At 33.0% G+C, this 23497-nt stretch overlaps 1 protein-coding gene across 1 annotated transcript; it reads right to left on the bottom strand.

The window, feature by feature from the left end:
- Positions 1-16660: 16660 nt before the first annotated feature.
- LOC140059057 (1-acyl-sn-glycerol-3-phosphate acyltransferase beta-like) lies at positions 16661-22871 on the bottom strand. The gene is made up of 6 exons (XM_072104873.1): positions 22637-22871; positions 21366-21505; positions 20757-20935; positions 19263-19364; positions 18853-18925; positions 16661-18174 (listed from the first exon to the last, which is right to left on the bottom strand). Exons 1-6 carry the CDS (start codon positions 22819-22821, stop codon positions 17876-17878), a joined length of 978 nt encoding a protein of 325 aa, XP_071960974.1. The 5' UTR covers positions 22822-22871; the 3' UTR covers positions 16661-17875.
- Between the last annotated feature and the right edge of the window lie 626 nt (positions 22872-23497).

The raw sequence follows: 23497 nt of genomic DNA on the forward strand, positions 1-23497 counted from the left end.
TGATAGTGATGTCAAATTAAAGTCTACATGAAGAAGATATATGTGAAATTGCAGTGCAAAAGATAAAACATTTAATTTAGGTTACATTCAGTCTGAATTCCACCATTTGTAAGTCCTCATCCCATCCCTCCTATTTCAAAATCGTACAAAATGTTGTTTTAAGTCACACATAACATCAATTCCACATGAAGACAATGACGTCAACCCTAACAGCAAGACTACACCAAGATTGACGTCAACCTTAACAGCAAGTCTACATCAAGATGATTCACATCAACCTAACAAGTCTACATGAAGACGATTGACGTCAACCTTAACAGCAAGTCTACACCAAAACGAACGATGTCAAACTGTTGTTACGTTTAGCACTTAATTTCACCATTTTTAAACCCTGTCCCTTCCCCCTTCCAAATTGTCCTTAGTGTGCAACATTTCCATCTAGTTGCTTTTTTCAAAGTTTGTTATGCTTTAGCGCAACATTCTTGCTTTTGCAATAGCACTGACTCTCTTCTCTTTTTTAAAATCTTGACCTCTTTTAATTGCTGTCTCTGATGTACTGTACAAAAGGTTGGTTTAGGTTTCTTCAATCTCCTTACAGCAAGTCTACATGAAAACAAGTGATTTCAAATTGAAGTCTACACAAAGAAGATGCAAAATATAAGACATTTAATTTAGGTTACATTCAGTCTTAATTCCACCATTTTTAAGTCCTCATCCCATCCCTCCTATTTCAAAATCGTACAAAATGTTTTACATCACACATAACATCAATTCCACAAGAAGAAAAATGATGTCAACCTAAACAGAAAGTCTACATGAAGAATATTAACTTAACAAGTCTACACAGAGAAGATTCATGACGTCAACATTAACAGCAAATCTACACCAAGACAATAGATGTCAACCTTAACAGCAAGTCTACACCAAGACGAATTTTGATTAATTAAATTAATTGTATCGACATATGAATAACTATTTAACTTGTGAATTACTCTTTTCAGATCTTGCTTCTATGAAGGTATATTGAAGGTATCAATCTTAACAGCAAGTCTACATGAAGACGAATGACTTCAACCATAACAGCAAGTCTACACCAAGATTGACGTCAACCATATAAGCAAGTCTACACCAAGACGATTGATGTCAAACTTAACAGCAAGTCTACACCAAGAAGATTGATGTCAACCTTAAAAGCAAGTCTACATCAAGACGATTGACGTCAACCTTAACAGCAAGTCTACACCAAGAAGATTGATGGCAACCTTAAAAGCAAGTCTACATCAAGACGATTGACGTCAACCTTAACATCAAGTCTACACCAAGAAGATTGATGTCAACCTTAACAGCAAATCTACACCAAGACAATAGATGTCAACCTTAACAGCAAGTTTACACATAGACGATTGACGTCAACCTTAACAGCAAGTCTACACCAAGACAATTGACGTCAACCTTAACAGCAAGTCTACACCAAGAAGATTGATGTCAATCTTCACAGCAAGTTTACACAAAGACGATTGATGTCAACCTTGAAAGCAAATTTACACCAAGAAGATTGACGTCAACCTTAACAGCAAGTCTGCACCAAGATTGACGTCAAACTTAACAGCAAGTCTACATCAAGACGATTGACGTCAAACTTAACAGCAAGTGTACATCAAGACGATTAACGTCAAACTTAATAGCAAGTCTACACCAAGAATTGTTAGAAATCAACCTTAACAGCAAGTCTACACCAAGAAGATTGACATCAACCGTAACAGCCAGTCTACACAAAGACGATTGACGTCAACCTTAACAGCAAGTCTACACCAAGAAGTTAGATGTCAACCTTAACAGCAAGTCTACACCAAGACAATTGACGTCAAACTTTGGTTACGTTCAGCACTTATTTCACCATTTTTAAACCCTGTCCCTTCTTCCTTCCAAATTGTCCTTAGTGTGCAACATTTCCATCCAGTTGCTTTTTTCACAGTTTGTTATGCTTTAGCACGCCATTCTTGCTTTTGCAATAGCACTGACTCTCTTGTCTTTTTTACAAACTTGACCTCTTTTAATTGCTTTCTCTGATCTACTGTACAAAAGGTTGGTTTAGGTTTCTTCAATCTCTTTACAGCAAGTCTACATGATGATAGTGATGTCAAATTAAAGTCTACATGAAGAAGATGTCAAATTTCAGTGCAAAAGATAAAACATTTAATTTAGGTTACATTCAGTCTGAATTCCACCATTTGTAAGTCCTCATCCCATCCCTCCTATTTCAAAATCGTACAAAATGTTGTTTTACGTCACACATAACATCAATTCCACATGAAGACAATGACGTCAACCCTAACAGCAAGACTACACCAAGATTGACGTCAACCTTAACAGCAAGTCTACATCAAGATGATTCACATCAACCTAACAAGTCTACATGAAGACGATTGACGTCAACCTTAACAGCAAGTCTACACCAAAACGAACGATGTCAAACTGTGGTTACGTTTAGCACTTAATTTCACCATTTTTAAACCCTGTCCCTTCCCCCTTCCAAATTGTCCTTAGTGTGCAACATTTACATCCAGTTGCTTTTTTCAAAGTTTGTTATGCTTTAGCGCAACATTCTTGCTTTTGCAATAGCACTGACTCTCTTGTCTTTTTTAAAATCTTGACCTCTTTAAATTGCTTTCTCTGATGTACTGTACAAAAGGTTGGTTTAGGTTTCTTCAATCTCTTTACAGCAAGTCTATATGAAAACAAGTGATGTCAAATTAAAGTCTACATAAAGAAGATATATGTCAAATTGCAGTGCAAAAGATAAAACATTTAATTTAGGTTACATTCAGTCTGAATTCCACCATTTGTAAGTCCTCATCCCATCCCTCGTAGTTCAAAATCGTACAAAATGTTGTTTTACTTCACACATAACATCAATTCCACATACAGAAGAATGATGTTAATCTGAACAGAAAGTCTACATGAAGACGAGGTTGACACAGCTGTTGGAAATCTGACCCAGCCATTGGAAGTCTGACACAGCCATTAGAAGTCTGACCCCGCCAACGTTAACAGCAAGTCTACATCAAGATGATTGACGCCAGCTTTAACAGCAAGTCAACACCAAACGATAGACATCAACCATGACAACAAGTCTACACCAAGAAGATTGACGTCAAACTTTGGTTATATTCAGCACTTATTTCATCATTTTTAAACCCTGTCCCTTCTTCCTTCCAAATTGTCCTTAGTGTGCAACATTTCCATCCAGTTGCTTTTTTCAAAGTTTGTTATGCTTTAGCATGCCATTCCTCCTTTTGCAATAGCACTGACTCTCTTGTCTTTTTTAAAAACTTGACCTCTTTTAATTGCTTTCTCTGATGTACTGTACAAAAGGTTGATTTAGTAATGAAAACATTTCTTCTGGTTTCGATTCGTATAATGATATAAGTAGTTCTTTGAGGTTGGTTTAGGTTTCTTCAATCTTTTTACAGCAAGTCTACATGATAGTGATGTCAAATTAAAGTCTACATGAAGAAGATATATGTGAAATTGCAGTGCAAAAGATAAAACATTTAATTTAGGTTACATTCAGTCTGAATTCCACCATTTGTAAGTCCTCATCCCATCCCTCCTATTTCAAAATCGTACAAAATGTTGTTTTAAGTCACACATAACATCAATTCCACATGAAGACAATGACGTCAACCCTAACAGCAAGACTACACCAAGATTGACGTCAACCTTAACAGCAAGTCTACATCAAGATGATTCACATCAACCTAACAAGTCTACATGAAGACGATTGACGTCAACCTTAACAGCAAGTCTACACCAAAACGAACGATGTCAAACTGTTGTTACGTTTAGCACTTAATTTCACCATTTTTAAACCCTGTCCCTTCCCCCTTCCAAATTGTCTTTAGTGTGCAACATTTCCATCTAGTTGCTTTTTTCAAAGTTTGTTATGCTTTAGCGCAACATTCTTGCTTTTGCAATAGCACTGACTCTCTTCTCTTTTTAAAATCTTGACCTCTTTTAATTGCTGTCTCTGATGTACTGTACAAAAGGTTGGTTTAGGTTTCTTCAATCTCCTTACAGCAAGTCTACATGAAAACAAGTGATTTCAAATTGAAGTCTACACAAAGAAGATGCAAAATATAAGACATTTAATTTAGGTTACATTCAGTCTTAATTCCACCATTTTTAAGTCCTCATCCCATCCCTCCTATTTCAAAATCGTACAAAATGTTTTACATCACACATAACATCAATTCCACAAGAAGAAAAATGATGTCAACCTAAACAGAAAGTCTACATGAAGAATATTAACTTAACAAGTCTACACAGAGAAGATTCATGACGTCAACATTAACAGCAAGTCTACACCAAGACAATAGATGTCAATCTTAACAGCAAATCTACACCAAGACAATAGATGTCAACCTTAACAGCAAGTCTACACCAAGACGAATTTTGATTAATTAAATTAATTGTATCGACATATGAATAACTATTTAACTTGTGAATTACTCTTTTCAGATCTTGCTTCTATGAAGGTATATTGAAGGTATCAATCTTAACAGCAAGTCTACATGAAGACGAATGACTTCAACCATAACAGCAAGTCTACACCAAGATTGACGTCAACCATATAAGCAAGTCTACACCAAGACGATTGATGTCAAACTTAACAGCAAGTCTACACCAAGAAGATTGATGTCAACCTTAAAAGCAAGTCTACATCAAGACGATTGACGTCAACCTTAACAGCAAGTCTACACCAAGAAGATTGATGGCAACCTTAAAAGCAAGTCTACATCAAGACGATTGACGTCAACCTTAACATCAAGTCTACACCAAGAAGATTGATGTCAACCTTAACAGCAAATCTACACCAAGACAATAGATGTCAACCTTAACAGCAAGTTTACACATAGACGATTGACGTCAACCTTAACAGCAAGTCTACACCAAGACAATTGACGTCAACCTTAACAGCAAGTCTACACCAAGAAGATTGATGTCAATCTTCACAGCAAGTTTACACAAAGACGATTGATGTCAACCTTGAAAGCAAATTTACACCAAGAAGATTGACGTCAACCTTAACAGCAAGTCTACACCAAGATTGACGTCAAACTTAACAGCAAGTCTACATCAAGACGATTGACGTCAAACTTAACAGCAAGTGTACATCAAGACGATTGACGTCAAACTTAATAGCAAGTCTACACCAAGAATTGTTAGAAATCAACCTTAACAGCAAGTCTACACCAAGAAGATTGACATCAACCGTAACAGCCAGTCTACACAAAGACGATTGACGTCAACCTTAACAGCAAGTCTACACCAAGAAGTTAGATGTCAACCTTAACAGCAAGTCTACACCAAGACAATTGACGTCAAACTTTGGTTACGTTCAGCACTTATTTCACCATTTTTAAACCCTGTCCCTTCTTCCTTCCAAATTGTCCTTAGTGTGCAACATTTCCATCCAGTTGCTTTTTTCACAGTTTGTTATGCTTTAGCACGCCATTCTTGCTTTTGCAATAGCACTGACTCTCTTGTCTTTTTTACAAACTTGACCTCTTTTAATTGCTTTCTCTGATCTACTGTACAAAAGGTTGGTTTAGGTTTCTTCAATCTCTTTACAGCAAGTCTACATGATGATAGTGATGTCAAATTAAAGTCTACATGAAGAAGATGTCAAATTTCAGTGCAAAAGATAAAACATTTAATTTAGGTTACATTCAGTCTGAATTCCACCATTTGTAAGTCCTCATCCCATCCCTCCTATTTCAAAATCGTACAAAATGTTGTTTTACGTCACACATAACATCAATTCCACATGAAGACAATGACGTCAACCCTAACAGCAAGACTACACCAAGATTGACGTCAACCTTAACAGCAAGTCTACATCAAGATGATTCACATCAACCTAACAAGTCTACATGAAGACGATTGACGTCAACCTTAACAGCAAGTCTACACCAAAACGAACGATGTCAAACTGTGGTTACGTTTAGCACTTAATTTCACCATTTTTAAACCCTGTCCCTTCCCCCTTCCAAATTGTCCTTAGTGTGCAACATTTACATCCAGTTGCTTTTTTCAAAGTTTGTTATGCTTTAGCGCAACATTCTTGCTTTTGCAATAGCACTGACTCTCTTGTCTTTTTTAAAATCTTGACCTCTTTAAATTGCTTTCTCTGATGTACTGTACAAAAGGTTGGTTTAGGTTTCTTCAATCTCTTTACAGCAAGTCTATATGAAAACAAGTGATGTCAAATTAAAGTCTACATAAAGAAGATATATGTCAAATTGCAGTGCAAAAGATAAAACATTTAATTTAGGTTACATTCAGTCTGAATTCCACCATTTGTAAGTCCTCATCCCATCCCTCGTAGTTCAAAATCGTACAAAATGTTGTTTTACTTCACACATAACATCAATTCCACATACAGAAGAATGATGTTAATCTGAACAGAAAGTCTACATGAAGACGAGGTTGACACAGCTGTTGGAAATCTGACCCAGCCATTGGAAGTCTGACACAGCCATTGGAAGTCTGACGCAACCATTGGAAGTTTGACAAAGCCATTGGAAGTCTGACAAAGCCATTGGAAGTCTGACACAGCCATTGGAAGTCTGACACAGCCATTGGAAGTCTGACAAAGCCATGGGAAGTCTGACCCAGCTATTGGGAGCCAGACAAAGCCATTGGAATTCTGACACCGCCATGGAAGTCTGACACAGCCATTGGAAGTCTGACACAGCCATTGGAAGTCTGACACAGCCGTTGGAAGTCTGACCCAGCCATTGGAAGTCTGACCCCGCCAGCGTTAACAGCAAGTCTACACCAAGACGATTGACGTCAACCTTAACAGCAAATCTACACCAAGACGAATGACGTCAACCTTAACAGCAAGTCTACACCAAGACGATTGATGTCAAACTTTGGTTACATGTTCAGCACTTATTTCACCATTTTTAAACCCTGTCCCTTCCCCCTTCCAAATTGTCCTTAGTGTGCAACATTTCCATCCAGTTGCTTTTTTCAAAGTTTGTTATGCTTTAGCACAACATTCTTGCTTTTGCAATAGCACTGACTCTCTTGTCTTTTTTAAATCTTGACCTCTTTTAATTGCTTTCTCTGATGTACTGTACAAAAGGTGGGTTTAGGTTTCTTCAATCTCTTTACAGCAAGTCTACATGAAGACAAGTGATGTCTACTTAAAGTGTAAATGAAGAAGATAGACATCAAATTACAATGCAAAAAAATGTAGGTTACATTCAGTCTTAATTCCACCATTTTCCACCAGTCCTCATCCCATCCCTCCTATTTCAAAATCGTTTTATGTCACACATAACATTAATTCCACATGAAGACGATGACGTCAACCCTAACAGAAAGTCTACATCAAGATGATTGACGTCAACCTTCACAGCAAGTCTACACCAAGACGATTGACGTCAACACTAACAGCAAGTCTACACCAAGAAGATTGATGTCAACCTTAACAGCAAGTCTACACCAAAATGATTAACGTCAACACTAACAGCAAGTCTACACCAAGAAGATTCATGACGTCAACCTTAACAGCAAGTCTACACCAAGATGATTGATGTCAACACTAACAGCAAGTCTACACCAAGAAGATTCATTACTTCAACCTTAACAGCAAGTCTACACCAAGATGATTGACGTCAACACTAACAGCAAGTCTACACCAAGAAGATTCATGACATCAACCTTAACAGCTAGTCTACACCAAGATGATTGACATCAACACGAACAGCAAGTCTACACCAAGAAGATTGACGTCAACTAACAGCAAGTCTACACCAAGAAGATTCATGACGTCAACCTTAACAGCAAGTCTACCAATTGATGTCAGAAGATGATGTTCTGAATCATGACATTTTCTTATGTATATGTTGTGATAAATTAAATTAATTGTATCATGAATATATGTATGAATAACTATATCACTTCTCAATTACTCTTTTCAGATCTTGCTCCTATGAAGGTATTAATGCATGAGACAATTGAAGTCACAGGTAAACAACTTCATCGGTAGGCCTACACACACACAACTTAATTCTCTTCTCTACTCTTTCAGATCTGTTTCAAGTGCTGATGCAAAGCTGTTTTAACTAAACACAGTTATGCCACCTTAAATGGGTATGTACAACAATTTTTGTTTACAGATCAGATGAAATGGTCTTGTGAAAAGCTGTTGAAATAGCAGGTAGGAAGTGCTAAATGGATCTAGATGAAGAATGATGAATTTTATTTTTACTCTTGGTAAATTATTACATGTTATAGACCTGTAATATGTATGTTGGTTTTGGTATGATACTTTTTTCCTTGAGTAATTTAAATGTATTGTAGCTAAGAAAGTAAAGCTTTTAGTTAGGTAAGTTTAAATGTATTTCAATTAATTTTATTTGTTTTGAGCATATTTTATATTTAATGTGTAAGGATGGATTATCTTAGTATATTAGTTTTCCTATAGTGTGTCTGTAGCTAATTTAAATGCGAGTTTCAATTGGTATTTTCTTGGTATATATTTTCTCTGCAGTTAGGTGTGTAGCTAAGTTAAATTTCAGATTAATTATAGTTAAGAAGGTAAGTTTAACTGTATATCAATTGGTTTTATTCTTTTATTATTTTACACAATTTGTAAGGTAGTATTATCTTTGTTTGGTAAGTTTTCCTGCAGGTATGTGTGTAGCTAAGAAGTAAGTTCAGATTAATTGTAGTTGAGAATTAAGGTATTATGTTTAAGGTAAGTTTAACTGTATATCAATTGGTTTTATTATTTTTTTTTTTTTGTAAGGTGGTATTTTTCAGGTACATGTGTAGCTTAGTTAAATGTAAGTTTAGCTATTAAGTTCAAATTTATTATTGTTAAGAAGGTATATGTTTAATTTAAGGTTAAATGCATATAAATTGGTGTTATTCTTTTATTATTTTATATAATATGTAAGTTGGTATTATCTTGGTATAAGTTTTCCTGCAGGTATAAGTGTAGCGAAGTTCAGAATAATTGTAGTTAAGATGGTATATGTATAGGGTAAGTTTAAATGCATATTAATTGGTGCTATTATTCTTTTATTATATTATTATATAATGTGTAAGTTGGTATTATCTTGGTATATAGGTTTTCTTTAGACATGTTATGAGTTACATGTAAGTTTAGCTATAAGTTCAGATTAATTCTGTTAAGGTATAGAAAATATGTTTAAATGCATATCAATTGGTTTTATTATTTTACAATTCAATATAACTCCCTGGTATTATCTTCATGTAAGTGTTCAAGTTTTTGTTTAAGTTTCATATTAAATTGTAGTTAAGAGGGTATATGGTTTAAATGCATATCAATTGGTGTTATTCTTATACTATTTTATATAATTTGTAAGTTGGTATTATCTTCATGCAGGTAAATGTAAGTGTTCAAGTTTTTGTTTAAGTTTCATATTAAATTGTAGTTAAGAGGGTATATGGTTTAAATGCATATCAATTGGTGTTATTCTTATACTATTTTATATAATTTGTAAGTTGGTATTATCTTGGTATATAGTTTTTCTGCAAGTACTGTATGTGTGTATCTATGTTAAATGCAAGTTCTTAGCTAAGTTCAAATTAATTGTAGTTAAGAAGGTATATGTTTAAAGTAAGTTCAAATGTATATCAATTGGTTTTATTCTTTTAATATTGTATATGATGGGTAAGTTGTTATTATCTTGGTATATATTTTTCCTGCAGGTGTGTGTGTGTGTGTAGCTAAATTAAATGTAAGTTTAGCTAAGTTTAGATTGTAGTTAAGAATTAAGGTATATGTTTAAGGTAAGTTTAAATGCATATCAATTGGTTTTATTCTTTTATTATTTTATATAATGTGTAAGTTTGTATACGTTTTCCCGCAGGTAGGTGTGTAGCTAAGTTATATTGTTGATAAGAAGTTTCAGATTTAAGGTAAAAGTTTCAATGCATTTCAAATCATTTTATTTGTTTTAAGTTTATTTTATATAATTTTAAGGAGATATTATTTTGGTAGTATATGTGTAGCTAAGTTAAAATTAAGTGTTGATTAGGAGTTACAGGTTTTAAATGTAAAAGTTTTAATGCATTTAAATTCAGGTTTTTGTTGCAAATTTATTTTACATAATTGTAAGTTGGCATTACCTTGGTGTAGTAACTTTTTTTTATGAATGTTGCCAAGTTAAATTTAAGTGCAGCTAAGAAATAAAAGGTAAAGTTTCAATGCATTTAAATTCATGTTTTTGGTTAATTTATTTTATTCAATAATGTTTAAGGTGGTATTATAGTTTTGTGTAGTAAATTTTCTTGCTGTTGTGTTTGTAGCTCAATTAGATTTGAGTGCAAAAAGTCAAAGGTTTAAAATAATATATGTTCTGTATCTGTAGGCTAACTATTGTTCTTCTTAAGCACTATTTTTCAGAGTTGCTAGGAATAGCAGTGCATACTGGAACAGCCTATCATACTTTATTATATGTGCGGGACTATTGGTTGGAATCGAAGATAAAACAGAATTTACTCATAGGGAGATACAGTTGATGCAGCACCAAGTTTAACCAACATTCTGCAATTTCAGAGTTGGCCGATTAATATCCGGACCAACCTGTCTATCAGAGATATGTGCAGAACTTGGATTCTGGACTTAGAGGATGTTGTAGCAGAGGAAACAAGACCTACTACTGGAAGACAGTTTGTATTTTTGGACATGGAAAGACAATCAAGTAAGTTTACTACTAACCAAAATTCTTAAATTTTAGAATTGGCCGATTAATATCTGAATCAACCTGTCTATCAGATGTGTGTGCAGAACTTGGATACTGGAATAGAGGATGGAGTAGCAGAAGAAACAAGACCTACTACTGGAAGACAGTTTGTATTTTTGGACATGGGAGGTCAATGACGCAAGTTTACTACTAACTGAAATTCTGGAATTTCAGAGTTGGCCGATTAATATCTGAACCAACCTGTCTTTCAGAGATGTGTGCAGAACTTGGATACTGGACATAGCGGATGGAGTAGCAGAAGAAACAAGACCTACTACTGGAAGACAGTTTGTATTTTTGGACATTGAAGGTCAATCACGTAAGTTTACTACTAACCAAAATTCTTAAATTTTTGAGTTGGCCGATTATTATCTGAACCAACCTGTCTACCAGAGATGTGTGCAGAACTTGGATACTGGACATAGAGGATGAAGTAGCAGAAGAAACAAGACCTGCTACTGGACGACAGTTTGTATTTTTTGGACATGGAAGGTCAATCACGTAAGTTACTACTAACCAACATTCTGCAATTTCAGAGTTGATTGCATACACTGCTGCTGATTACAGAGCACATTGCATTGGAATAGGCCTACAACCGAGTATAAGTAAGTATATATCTGTAAGGTAAGTTATAGGTGGTATAATATATTTATAGGTAGTGTGACCAATAATGTTGCATCTTTTAACTTTGTTTCTAAATTCTATATTTCCCATTTTAACCTCTACTTCTCTCCAGTCCTCTATTGTCCTTCAATTATTTAACTCTGATATAGTTTTCTTACTGCTTTAGGTTTCCATGTCAAACAGTCACTCCAAATTTCCATTGCTGGAGAATCCACCCCTGACTTGTCTCTAATCCATTCTTAAAATCTTAACTTGCTCACTTATTTTTAGTGTCAATTACTAAATTTGTATTTTTCATTTCATTCATTGCCTTGCATCCATTCAACTTTATGTTATGCAAAATATTTTCCCTATCTTTCACCCCTTCTGAAATAAAATTGCTGTTAATATCACATCATTTACCCATGTCTGCCTCTAATTCATTCTCAACATTGCTCACTTATTATTCTTATTGTCAATTACGTAACTCTTATTGACCACCTATGTAACTCTTATTGACCACCTACGTAACTCTTATTGACCACCTACGTAACTCTTATTGACCACCTACGTAACTCTTATTTACCACCTACGTAACTCTTATTGACCACCTACGTAACTCTTATTCACCACCTACGTAACTCTTATTCACCACCTACGTAACTCTTATTCACCACCTACGTAACTCTTATTCACCACCTACGTAACTCTTATTCACCACCTACGTAACTCTTATTCACCACCTACGTAACTCTTATTGACCACCTACGTAACTCTTATTGACCACCTACGTAACTCTTATTGACCACCTACGTAACTCTTATTGACCACCTACGTAACTCTCCTACGTAACTCTTATTGACCACCTACGTAACTCTCCTACGTAACTCTTATTGACCACCTACGTAACTCTTATTGACCACCTCATTAACTCTTATTGACCACCTACGTAACTCTTATTGACCACCTCATTAACTCTTATTGACCACCTCATTAACTTCTTTGCCTCGCATCCATTTACTTGCTCTTTGATATTATGCAAACATTTTGATTATCACATCGTTACTCTTTTACTTTACATCTTTAACTTGCTCACTTATTAGTCTTAGTTGGAATTACTGTACTTTTATTTTTCATTTCCTTGCATGCTTCAGATCTATTTAACCTTTGCTCTATAAGTTGTGTAAAATATTTTCCCCATCATACTTCCTTCTTCCATCCCTTCTGAAATATAATTGGTGATTACATAATTTACCCATATGTGTCTCTAATCCATTCTTTACTTGCTCACTTATTATTCTTAGTGTCAATTACTCAACTTTTATAAGTCATTGCCTCCATGCCTCGCATCCATTCAACTTACTCTATTATGTTGTGCAAATTATTTTCTCCACCACACTCTACCCCTTCTGTGATTAAAACGTCCGTTTTTTAGCATCTAAATTTATTCTTGGTGTCATGCTGTTTTGTCAATTTCCATTGTTGGACAAATGCCCTATCCTTTTTTAGGTTTCAATGTCAATTCTATTATTGCAATCACTCCCACTACACCTTTCAATCATGCATGAATTTCATTATCTGCACCATCTTCTTCATTTAGTTCATCAGTTTTCCATGTCATTCCTGTTATAGCCTACAATCCTCCATGCTTAAAATAGTCTTAATGTCAACTAACTACTTAACTTGTTTTGTTCATTCTATTTATTCCATGCTTCACATCAATACAACTTCCTCCATCTATTATATTGTGCAAAATCATTGCCTTCCCTGTCTCGCATCCATTCCACCTTTGCTCTGTTATAATTTGCAAAATATTTTCCCCATCACACTTCCTCCCCTTCTAAAATCTAATTGTCGTGACTATCACAGTTTACCCATGTCTGTCATCATAACTTTTGTTATAACTATTTGTCTTGGTATCAATTACTCAACTTTTATTTTTCATTGCCTTCCATGCTTCACATCAATTCAACAAGGTTGGACAAAATATTTTCCCCACTTATACTTCCACCCCTTCTGAAACCTATTGCTGTAATTATAACATCATTTACCCAAGTCTGTCTCTAATTCATTCCTAAATTCTTAACTTGCTCACTAGTGTTAATTACATAACTTTTATTTTTAATTGGCTTCCTTGTCTTGCATCCATTCAACTTCATGTTGTGCAAACCACTTTTTCCACCATACTTCCACCCTTCTGAAATGTAATTAGATTATTTACCCATGTCTATCTCTAATCCATTCTTAACATCTTAATCCATTCTTAACATCTTAATCCGTTTTTAACATCTTAGTCCAAGCTTAATCTATTCTTAACATCTTAATCCAAGCTTAATCCATTTTTAACATCGTCTTAGTCCAAGCTTAATCCATTCTTAACATCTTAGTCCAAGCTTAATCCATTCTTAACATCTTAATCTTGCTCACTTATTATTCTTAGTGTCAATTACTACATTTTCATTGCCTTCATGCTTCACATCCATTCAACTTATGTTTTACAAAATATTTCCCCACCATACTGTACTTCCACCCCTTCTGATATATAATTTAGGTTACCATGTCAATGCTGATGTAATAACTATTGACTTCCATTATTGCAAATGCTCTATCCTCTCACATCAATGCTGTTTGCAATCACGGACACCTTTCAATCATGCAAATGCTATAGCAAATTCCATCATCCATACCATCTTCTTCACTTAGTTCATCCCACTTCCTTCTCATCAGTTTCCATGTCATTCCTGTTATGCAATCACTACCAAACCTCCATTCTTAAGACTAGCTCACTTAGTTTTAAATGTCAACTACTTAACTATTATTTGTACACTCCATTTATTCCATGCTTCACATCAATTCAACTTCTTCTATCTATTACATTATGCAAAATATTTGCTTTTATTTTTCATTGTCTTCCATGCCTCGCATGCTCTATCATGTTGTGTAAACTCATCATACTTCCACCCTTTCTGCCAGCTACTGGCTGTGATTATAACATCAGTAATTTTATATAATTATTAACTTGCCCACTTATTATTCTTAGTTTCAATTACTTTGCTTTTATTTTTCATTGCCTGTCCCTTCGCGTTCATATTTTCCCCATCATATACTTCCACCCGTTCTAAAATATAATTGTTGTGATTTTCACAGTTTACTCGTGTATGTTTTCATAACTTGCTCACTTATTTGTCTTGGTATCAATTACTCAACTTTTATTTTTCATTGCCTTCCCTGTCTAGTATACATTCAACTTTTGCTCTATTATAATTGTGCAAATATTTTCCCCATCATACTTCCACGGCCCCTTCTGAAATCTAATTGCTGTGATTATTACATAATTTATCTGTTTTATAACATATTGACTTGTTTATTTATTAGTCTCAGTGTCAATTAGATTTATTTTTCATTGCCTTCTCTCTCTTGCATCCATAATTTTCCCACCATAATTCAACCCTTCTGAAATCTAAACTGGATTTAATCTAATCTGGTGTGATTATCACATCATTTAACATGTCTCTGTCTAATCCATTCCTAACTATTATTTTTCATTTGCTTTCCATTCTTTTATATTGTGCAAAATATTTTCCCACCATACTTCACCCCTTCTGTAGAATCTAATTGTGATTATAATATCATTTACCCATGTCTGTCTGTAACCCCATCCCTAACATTTTAACCTGCTCACAATTAGGCTTGTGTCAATTACTTCACTTTTATACCGCATCCATTCAATTTTCTTTTTATATTGTGCAAAATATTTACCCCACCATACTTCACCCCTTCTGAAATCTAATTGTTGTGATTATGTGATTTACACATGTCTGTCTGTAACCCATCCATAACTTGCTTACAATAATAGTCTATCAATTACTTAACTTTTACCTCATATCCATTCAACTTTTGCTCTTTATATTGTGCAAAATATTTTCCCCACCATACTTCACCCTTTCTGATATCTAATGGCTGTGACTATCACATCGTTTACCCATGTCTGTCTCTAATCCATTCCTAAAATCACTTAACTTTTACCTCATATCCATTCCACTTTTGCTTTTCATATTGTGAAAAATATTCACCCTTCTTATAACATCATTTTAATACCCATATCTGTCTCTTAACATCGTAACTTGCTCACTTAGTCTTAAGCAACTTGGTCAATTAATTATAATGCATTGCAATTTATATAATTTATATGTATTTCATGATAAATGCATTTTTTTAAATAAAATATAATACTGTATATGTTTCCTTATATATTTTTGATGAATGTATTTTGTTTTATATGTTTTTTCCACCTTCGAGGAGCATCATTACACATGCTACCTGCCCTAGGTGTCCTCGCTGTGATCATCAACCTTGACGTGGTAGCGAGGCTTGTGTGTTTCCAACTTGGAAGCCGGACTAATGATGATCATCTAAATTATACAAATTGTTTGTTACACAAATTGTTGCTATTGGTTAAGCAACCAGAATTATTTTGATATTTAAACAAGGTAACCAAATATAACCTTATGATTGAAGAGAGATATTTAACTCATAAAATCGTCTGGAGTATAAACTAAAATTTTGAAGTTTTATTAGTTAGTTATTTTATATTTATCTACTGTAGCTCTGTCCACACTATCAAACTAGTTTGACAAAATAAGGTGTGTTGTACCCAAATACGGTAGTGATATGCTCAAATTTGACAGTGATATAACATTATCATGTCACATAAAGTTTGATAGTGTAGACAGAGCTTAATTATTGTTTTGTTGTTTTATATAGATTTGTGATTGATAAACAGAATGCTCATTTCAAGGATGAATACCAAACCCATTTAGGCATCTTTCTAGTGACGGTTCATACATGTAGTGTACATTGCTCATCATCTCCCTCTTTACTGTGCAGAATCACGTTTGAGTATTGGTGACAGCTGAGTTGGTTATATTTATACAGGTTTTTAATTTTAGGTCATCATCACAAATACAATTCTTGAATCCCTCTAGTCATGGCTTTTAGGAGTAGTATGTTCCAAAGACAGATTACGTCTTGAAAGAACTTTTACTTATACCTTGTACCCTTTTGTTCCTATTTACAAATTGGTCAAAACATTTATAGTTTTCTGTTTTCTTTATTAAATCATTCACTGCAAATGCTGAATAACTTAAAATATAAAATAAAAATCATTTTAAATAAACATTCCATCACCAAAACATATTTACAACATTATGATTTTTTCAATACTTAAAAAATAAACTTTATTTTTATCAAAATTAAATATATTCAGGAAGAATCATTTAATGAGTACAGAGAACAAAAATGAATGGAAGGTATTTTTTTGTTGGCGACCACCAATTGGAATATTGTAATAGAAAATGTTATAGTATTCATGATTTTAAATAAAAAAACAATCAAACTTGCAGCGATGTCTACCATGAAAACATGATATATGACATACAGTAATCATGCTTTGAAAACTTAAATTTTAAACTAAAAACACCTACTTCAATATAAATAAACACACATTGATTTGTTCTTAAACATTGAGGTAATTATAATTAAGGCACTGTTATTCACTTTATGCACTAGTGTTATGTTATGTTTCATTTAGGCTTAGTTTTGTACCCGTATGATTTTAAGGGCCAATTATATCTAACTTTGGTGGGTAGGTCACTTACTTACCTGGGTAAATAACTAAGCCTAAAATATAAACATAACTGTTAAATTATATACAAAAAGAAATTTAAAATGTATGAAGATTATGGAAACTCTTGTACTGAACTATTAAGTTTAAGAAGGTGTTTGAATAGTTCATGAGTATTGGAAGCATTAAACCTTTTTCACATGAAAAAACCAATATGGATCCTCCCTGTGATAATCTGAAAATATAATGTAATATTTTAAAAATTTATTTTAAATAATTAACAAAAAACCATTTATTTAACCCTGTAAATTATATAAAATGAAATGCACTAATAATTAGCTATATTTTAATCAAGTTAGGATATCTTCATATTTCTTAGTAGTTTCAGAATCCTTATACCTTCATATAAAATATACCAATAATAGTTTGCCGTGCACACCCTAGTAAGAAAATAAACAAATGTTTTTAATACAAAATATATAATACCTAATGCAAGACAGCAACAATTTAAATATTTTAATTTAGTAGCAGCATAAAACAAAACTGTAATTCTTGACATCTCAAACTACATCTATAATCCATACATAATTATACAATAAACCAATTAAGTAAAACCAATAGTTCTTTCATTTCAAAATTTATTTAGAATTTTTAGAATATATTTGGCATTATTTCCAGTGGTTTTTTTTTAAATTATATAAAAGTGTTTAAAAACTTCTTGACCATGTAAAATGTATTTGGTATGTTTTTTTTTTCCTGGTATAAATCAGATTTCACAGGTTTCTCTTTTTCCTTGAATACGTTTTTAGTTAATTTATTTGGTATGTATAATTCTAGAGATAAAATCTAAAGCCTTTTATCTCCCTTTTCTACTACTTTCACACAACTTCCTCCTGTCTTCCTCATCCATGACCCCGTTCCCTACCCCGTTCCCAATCATTCCGTCTTGTCTTGTTATCTCATTTTGATTGCGTTCAATTTTCCCATTGCTCTGTGCCGTATTTAGACTTTTCTGTACTGTTGGGGGTAAGTACTTGGAGATTTGGTAGTAAGTTTCCAGCATCCTGTTTCGGCACGTTTCTAAAAGCGTTTCAAGATTTTCTTCCGTCATTCCCTTGGTTTCTATTGGTTCCAAAATTCTTGCCGTGATATTCACTGTAAAAATAACCATTTTTATAAATTGAAAATTTTTATTTAGAAAATAGTGTTCCCTTTGTTTTTATCAGTTCCAAAATTCTCGCTATACTATTCACTGTAAATTGACAATTGATTGATAGAAAATATACTGTTTTTTGTTTGTTTTATATTGATACTGGGCGACCTCCAGTTGGTGATCAGTGGCTGTGATGTACTAATACACCGGGGTAACCCCCTACTCGTCTCGAAAGATGTACTAGGTTCTTTAAAGTGCACACGAGCTAGATGTGTACACTGTACCTACGGTTTATAGTCCTTATCCGAGAAGACTCGTTCTACCACCAGAACCATGGAGTGAGTGAGCCTCGAACCCCTGCCGATGTTATGGCTACGTAATTACGGTTTCACTGTCTTAACCGCTCGGCCACTCAACTTACTGAATTGAACTGTAATATTCAATTACAATTTTGTATGAATTTGATTTGAATAAATCTTGATCAAACAACGCGTGTCAATATGGTGCTTTGTTTGCATATCAACTGATTAGCTGTAGTCTGTGTTTGCTAACTGTTGGAAAAGCATCATTTTGAGTACACAACTTTTGATCTGCAGGTGATGTCCACAAATATATTTTATATTGTAAACCAATTATTTATAATATAGCATGCGACTATGTTTGTCTTCCAATCTACTTACCTTTATCAAACTTGCGTAGTTGAGTATTGTACTGATGTTTGTAGTACGAAAAAACAACTGGTACAATTGGAACCTAAAAATAAAAAGGAAATCTTTAAATTAAGACTAGAATAATCTTTTTAATTTGATAGTTATTTGCATGTATCTATGCTAGAAATCTGACTAATAATTATTGTTTTATAAACGGCATATAAAATTCTCATAGGTACCGGGACACAAACTTATTGACATTTATTATTCAGTATTATACAGTATCCCTTCTTTTGGACACCCCTATAAGGGGTCACCCATATCAAGGGGACAATTTGTTGGGTCCTGAAGGTGTACCCTCAATAGGGGGTCTACTGTACACTCTAACAATGTTGAAATTACAGATAAGACAAATTTAATGTGTTACTGAAACACGATACCTGAGCTTGAATGGCCATATGGAATGCCCCTTTCTTGAATGGTAACATATCAATCTGGTTGTTACCAGATCTCGTTCCCTCTGGGTACATCCATATCTTGACCTGCCAAAAAAAATATATATATATGGCCCTGGTTAATTTAGGGTGGCTTTTCCAGTTGATTTCGATCACAAAAGTCGTTAAGCTCCTGTCTACACTATCAAACTGGTTTTGACAAAAATAATGTGATATGGTAGTGACAATGACATCATCACATAATGTTTGATAGTGTAGACAGAGCTTTATGTTATCCTAATTGACTTGGATGATTGTTTTTGCGGTTATGGGGATATGACGCTATAAAAATCTACATTATTAACGCCCTTTTCTTCCATCTGTACTGCACTGTTTATTTATTGTGTTATAATTGCCAATAGTATCAATTATACATACATATCGTTCAACTGCACATGCTCATAATACATTTATGACTGAGCATGTGTAGAATCAATTATTTTTTAATCAACAGCTGCACAACATGTCATGAAAATAATTGTATGTACAATGCAAGCAAATATAACTTATAAATTTATTCTCTATATTAAGGCACTATATACAGTACAAACACTACAAAAAACTATATATTAAATGCATATTATTAATCAAAATTCTGTAAAAGAATTGTTTAGCAATAAATAAGATTAACAAGAAAGTTTGTAACAAAATTTTACATAATAAAAACATAATACTAGAAACAAAAATATTTTTAAATATTGTAAAATTTGCTATTTTAAAGCAAAGAAAAAAATGAAAGTTTAAAAGTTTGTAATCTTGAGAAATTGAGCAGCAAGTATAATGAATTAGCGGTGATATCATACACGACCTATGACCTTGACACATTGCAGTATGATGGTGGTACATGTATTTTTATCCATACAGAAGAATATTAATGCTGGAAAGACAATACTACCCACAAAAACATTACGGTACTTTGTCTATTTAGGTTTGAAAAGCGCACATAAACAAATTGAATTGTAAAGGGATCAAAACAAAAATAAAAACCAAAGCAATCATTAGATTTAAGCATTTTAATAAACTTACTTTTCAGGTATTCTTCTTCAATGTGAATAATCTGTCATAAATGATTATATTTTATTTATGTTATATTAATTATTGGGTACAGTATGCTGTTTTTTAACATTGCTTTCATCAACTTGATAGCTGTCAAATCAAAGAGATTTTACCATCTAACTAATATGTACTGTATAGTTAGGATTTTATTGCAGGACCACTCCACCTACTGTACTGGTACCAAGACAGATATTCAGAAAATATGGAGTTAATAGTTAATAATTATAATATTTTAATAATTATAATATTTTAATAATATAATTTTATGTAACATACTTCATTCTCACTTCTGAGGATGGTTACAGTATATTGATCAAAAAGTCTAGAAACAGTTGTTTTCAGGTGTTGTACCGCAAACTTTATATCAATATTAAACATACTTACATTATGATATTTCATTAAGTTAACACATTTATCAACATTCTTTTTCGCCTCAACTGGGTCACGTCGTCGCTTTACAAACACTGCTCCGGCGAGCATACTAGCTATTCCAAACGTGAAAGCGTACTGTAGAGATTTTTTAGCGACGATTGTACATCTGGATGGCCAGAACGCAACAGAAGCTGAAAAAGCATGACAGTTTAATTATTAGATTAGATATTTAATGGGTCATACATCCTACTACAGAGCCAAGAAGTAAAAAAAAAACAGGTGGTGGTGTTTTCTTCAGGTTAACAGTGCAGATAAGGAGTGCCTATGTGAGGAGGAATCCACTTTTCGTTCGGAAAATGAATAAATAAAACAATTATGACCGCTTTTTTGTTACATTTAATATACAACAGTTATCTTTGTAATCTGCAAGAAAATGTGGAAAACTGGAAGCACGATGTTAGGGCAGAGGCGCATCTAAAATACGGGAGTCTCCTGGCCTAAATGACTCGGTGTGTACAGTAAAATTAAAGAAACATAAAACTATCTTTTAATAAAGCAACCAGATAAAATTCTTTTAATTATGCACAATTTAAAAATATAAAAATACAAGTGCTGGTATACCTGCAATATCCATAGTATCTTGATGGTTACTAACGACAATGCATGCTTTATCTGTCTCAAGTATCTCTCCATTCTCAACTTTAACGTTAATTCCAAACAGCCAATGCGTGTTGAAAAAATCTACAAAAATCCTCCAAAACCTGTAGTAAAAAACAATAAACAAAATAATGACGCATTGAATTTACATTTGATTTGGAAGAAGTGTAATCTGGGTTTGGGAGAGCTCGTTACATAATATTGTCAAATTTGTGTATTCATTTTCATAGTGTTTGATGTTCCATATTATAATAATAGACTCCGTTTAACAAATGGTTTAGTATTTCTTACAAAATTATTAAATAACATTACATGAATTATTTTTTTGTTTATTTCAATTACAAAAAAAAATAGAAATGATTCTAAACGTTATTATTATTGTACACATACATATAATTTTATTCAGGTTAAAATTATCAGACCGTTAGGATAGAGTGCTCAATACCAAGGTAGAGCATAAATAAATAAATAAAATAACAGCAGAAAACTTTGTTACTTCATTGTTTACATATATTTTTATATTTATTAAAACTTGGTTACTTCATTGTTTACATATCTTTTTATATTTATTAAAACTTGGTTACTTCATTGTTTACATATATTTTTATATTTATTAAAACTTGGTTACTTCATTGTTTACATATATTTTTATATTTATTAAAACTTGGTTACTTCATTGTTTACATATATTTTTATATTTATTAAAACTTGGTTACTTCATTGTTTACATATATTTTTATATTTATTAAAACTTGGTTACTTCATTGTTTACACATATTTTTATATTTATTAAAACTTGGTTACTTCATTGTTTACATATCTTTTTATATTTATTAAAACTTGGTTACTTCATTGTTTACATATCTATTAATTATTTTACCGGTATACTTGTTTGTATTTATTATACAGTTCTTTTGTCATCTATCCTTGAGGCAAGTATAAATAGAATAGAACTTGTCAGGATTAGCAATTCCTTTCATTTTTAGTTATTGTATTATATTGACCTTGACACAGATTTTTAATAATGATTCAGGGACGATTCGGCCCTGAGACTTAATAATCATCGTCGAAACTGGCTAAAGTTAGTGACGATAATATATTAAAAAAACAGATAATTTGACCACCCAAAGAAATGCCAACTCATTGAATAGGCATTGGGGATATATAAAGTTTGCTTAATTAAAAACTTTAAATAGAGAAGAAGTCTATTTTAAGCCTAAGCATGTTGAACTTACCTCATATTTGATTGATCGCCAGGGTTTGGAAGGGATGCGATCGCGACAAACACCGCGATGAATCCATGCCAAAATAACAGTGTAATGTTTTTAGCATAGAATTTAAACGTACTCGAAACGTAACACAAGGATATAATTAGCAAAATAACTGCTAACAACATCGAACAAAATTGGTAGAAATCCATATTTCTTATGATAAAGTCGAGCTTCTAGGCTTACCAAACACGCCCATCTAACGTTGATAAAGTTGCATTTAACGCTTCATTGGTTTTCACAATCACAACTTGAACGCCCTCTCCATGGCAAAGGTCGTCAAGACCACAGTCGCTCACCGACGTTCTGATTGCTGATTGGATAAAACTCATTAGTGGTATGAATATTAAATTTATTTCCGACAAAATGGTCGTAGCACCATGTAAACCATTTAACTGTAACTAATTGATGTGTATATAGATTAATGTTTATTTGAATTATTTTGTTAGCAATTAACAGCATAAGTACAAAAACAATTCCTTTATCTTGGGTCTTTTTTATATTGATTTTATGTTTTTTTTTAAACATTAAATGATGTCGTATTATTCATTTTGTTATTTAAATTTTATATGCGAGAAACATTGTGTAATTATTTAATCTGTTTACATGTATGATGTTAACAAAGTATATAATAGGCAAGTATTGTCATTATTTTTAATTCACCTCTGTACTGTATCTCCACATATGGCATAATTATTCCAGTATCATAGGCAACTTCTATAATACAGTGTCACAATGTACCACATGTGGCAACTGTATCTTAAAGTTAAGTTTGGCTTATGGTCTATTATACAGACCTAACATTATTTGCCTGATACTGAACAATTT

Source organism: Antedon mediterranea, chromosome 9 (assembly GCF_964355755.1).
Source record: "Antedon mediterranea chromosome 9, ecAntMedi1.1, whole genome shotgun sequence".
NCBI lineage: Eukaryota > Metazoa > Echinodermata > Crinoidea > Comatulida > Antedonidae > Antedon > Antedon mediterranea.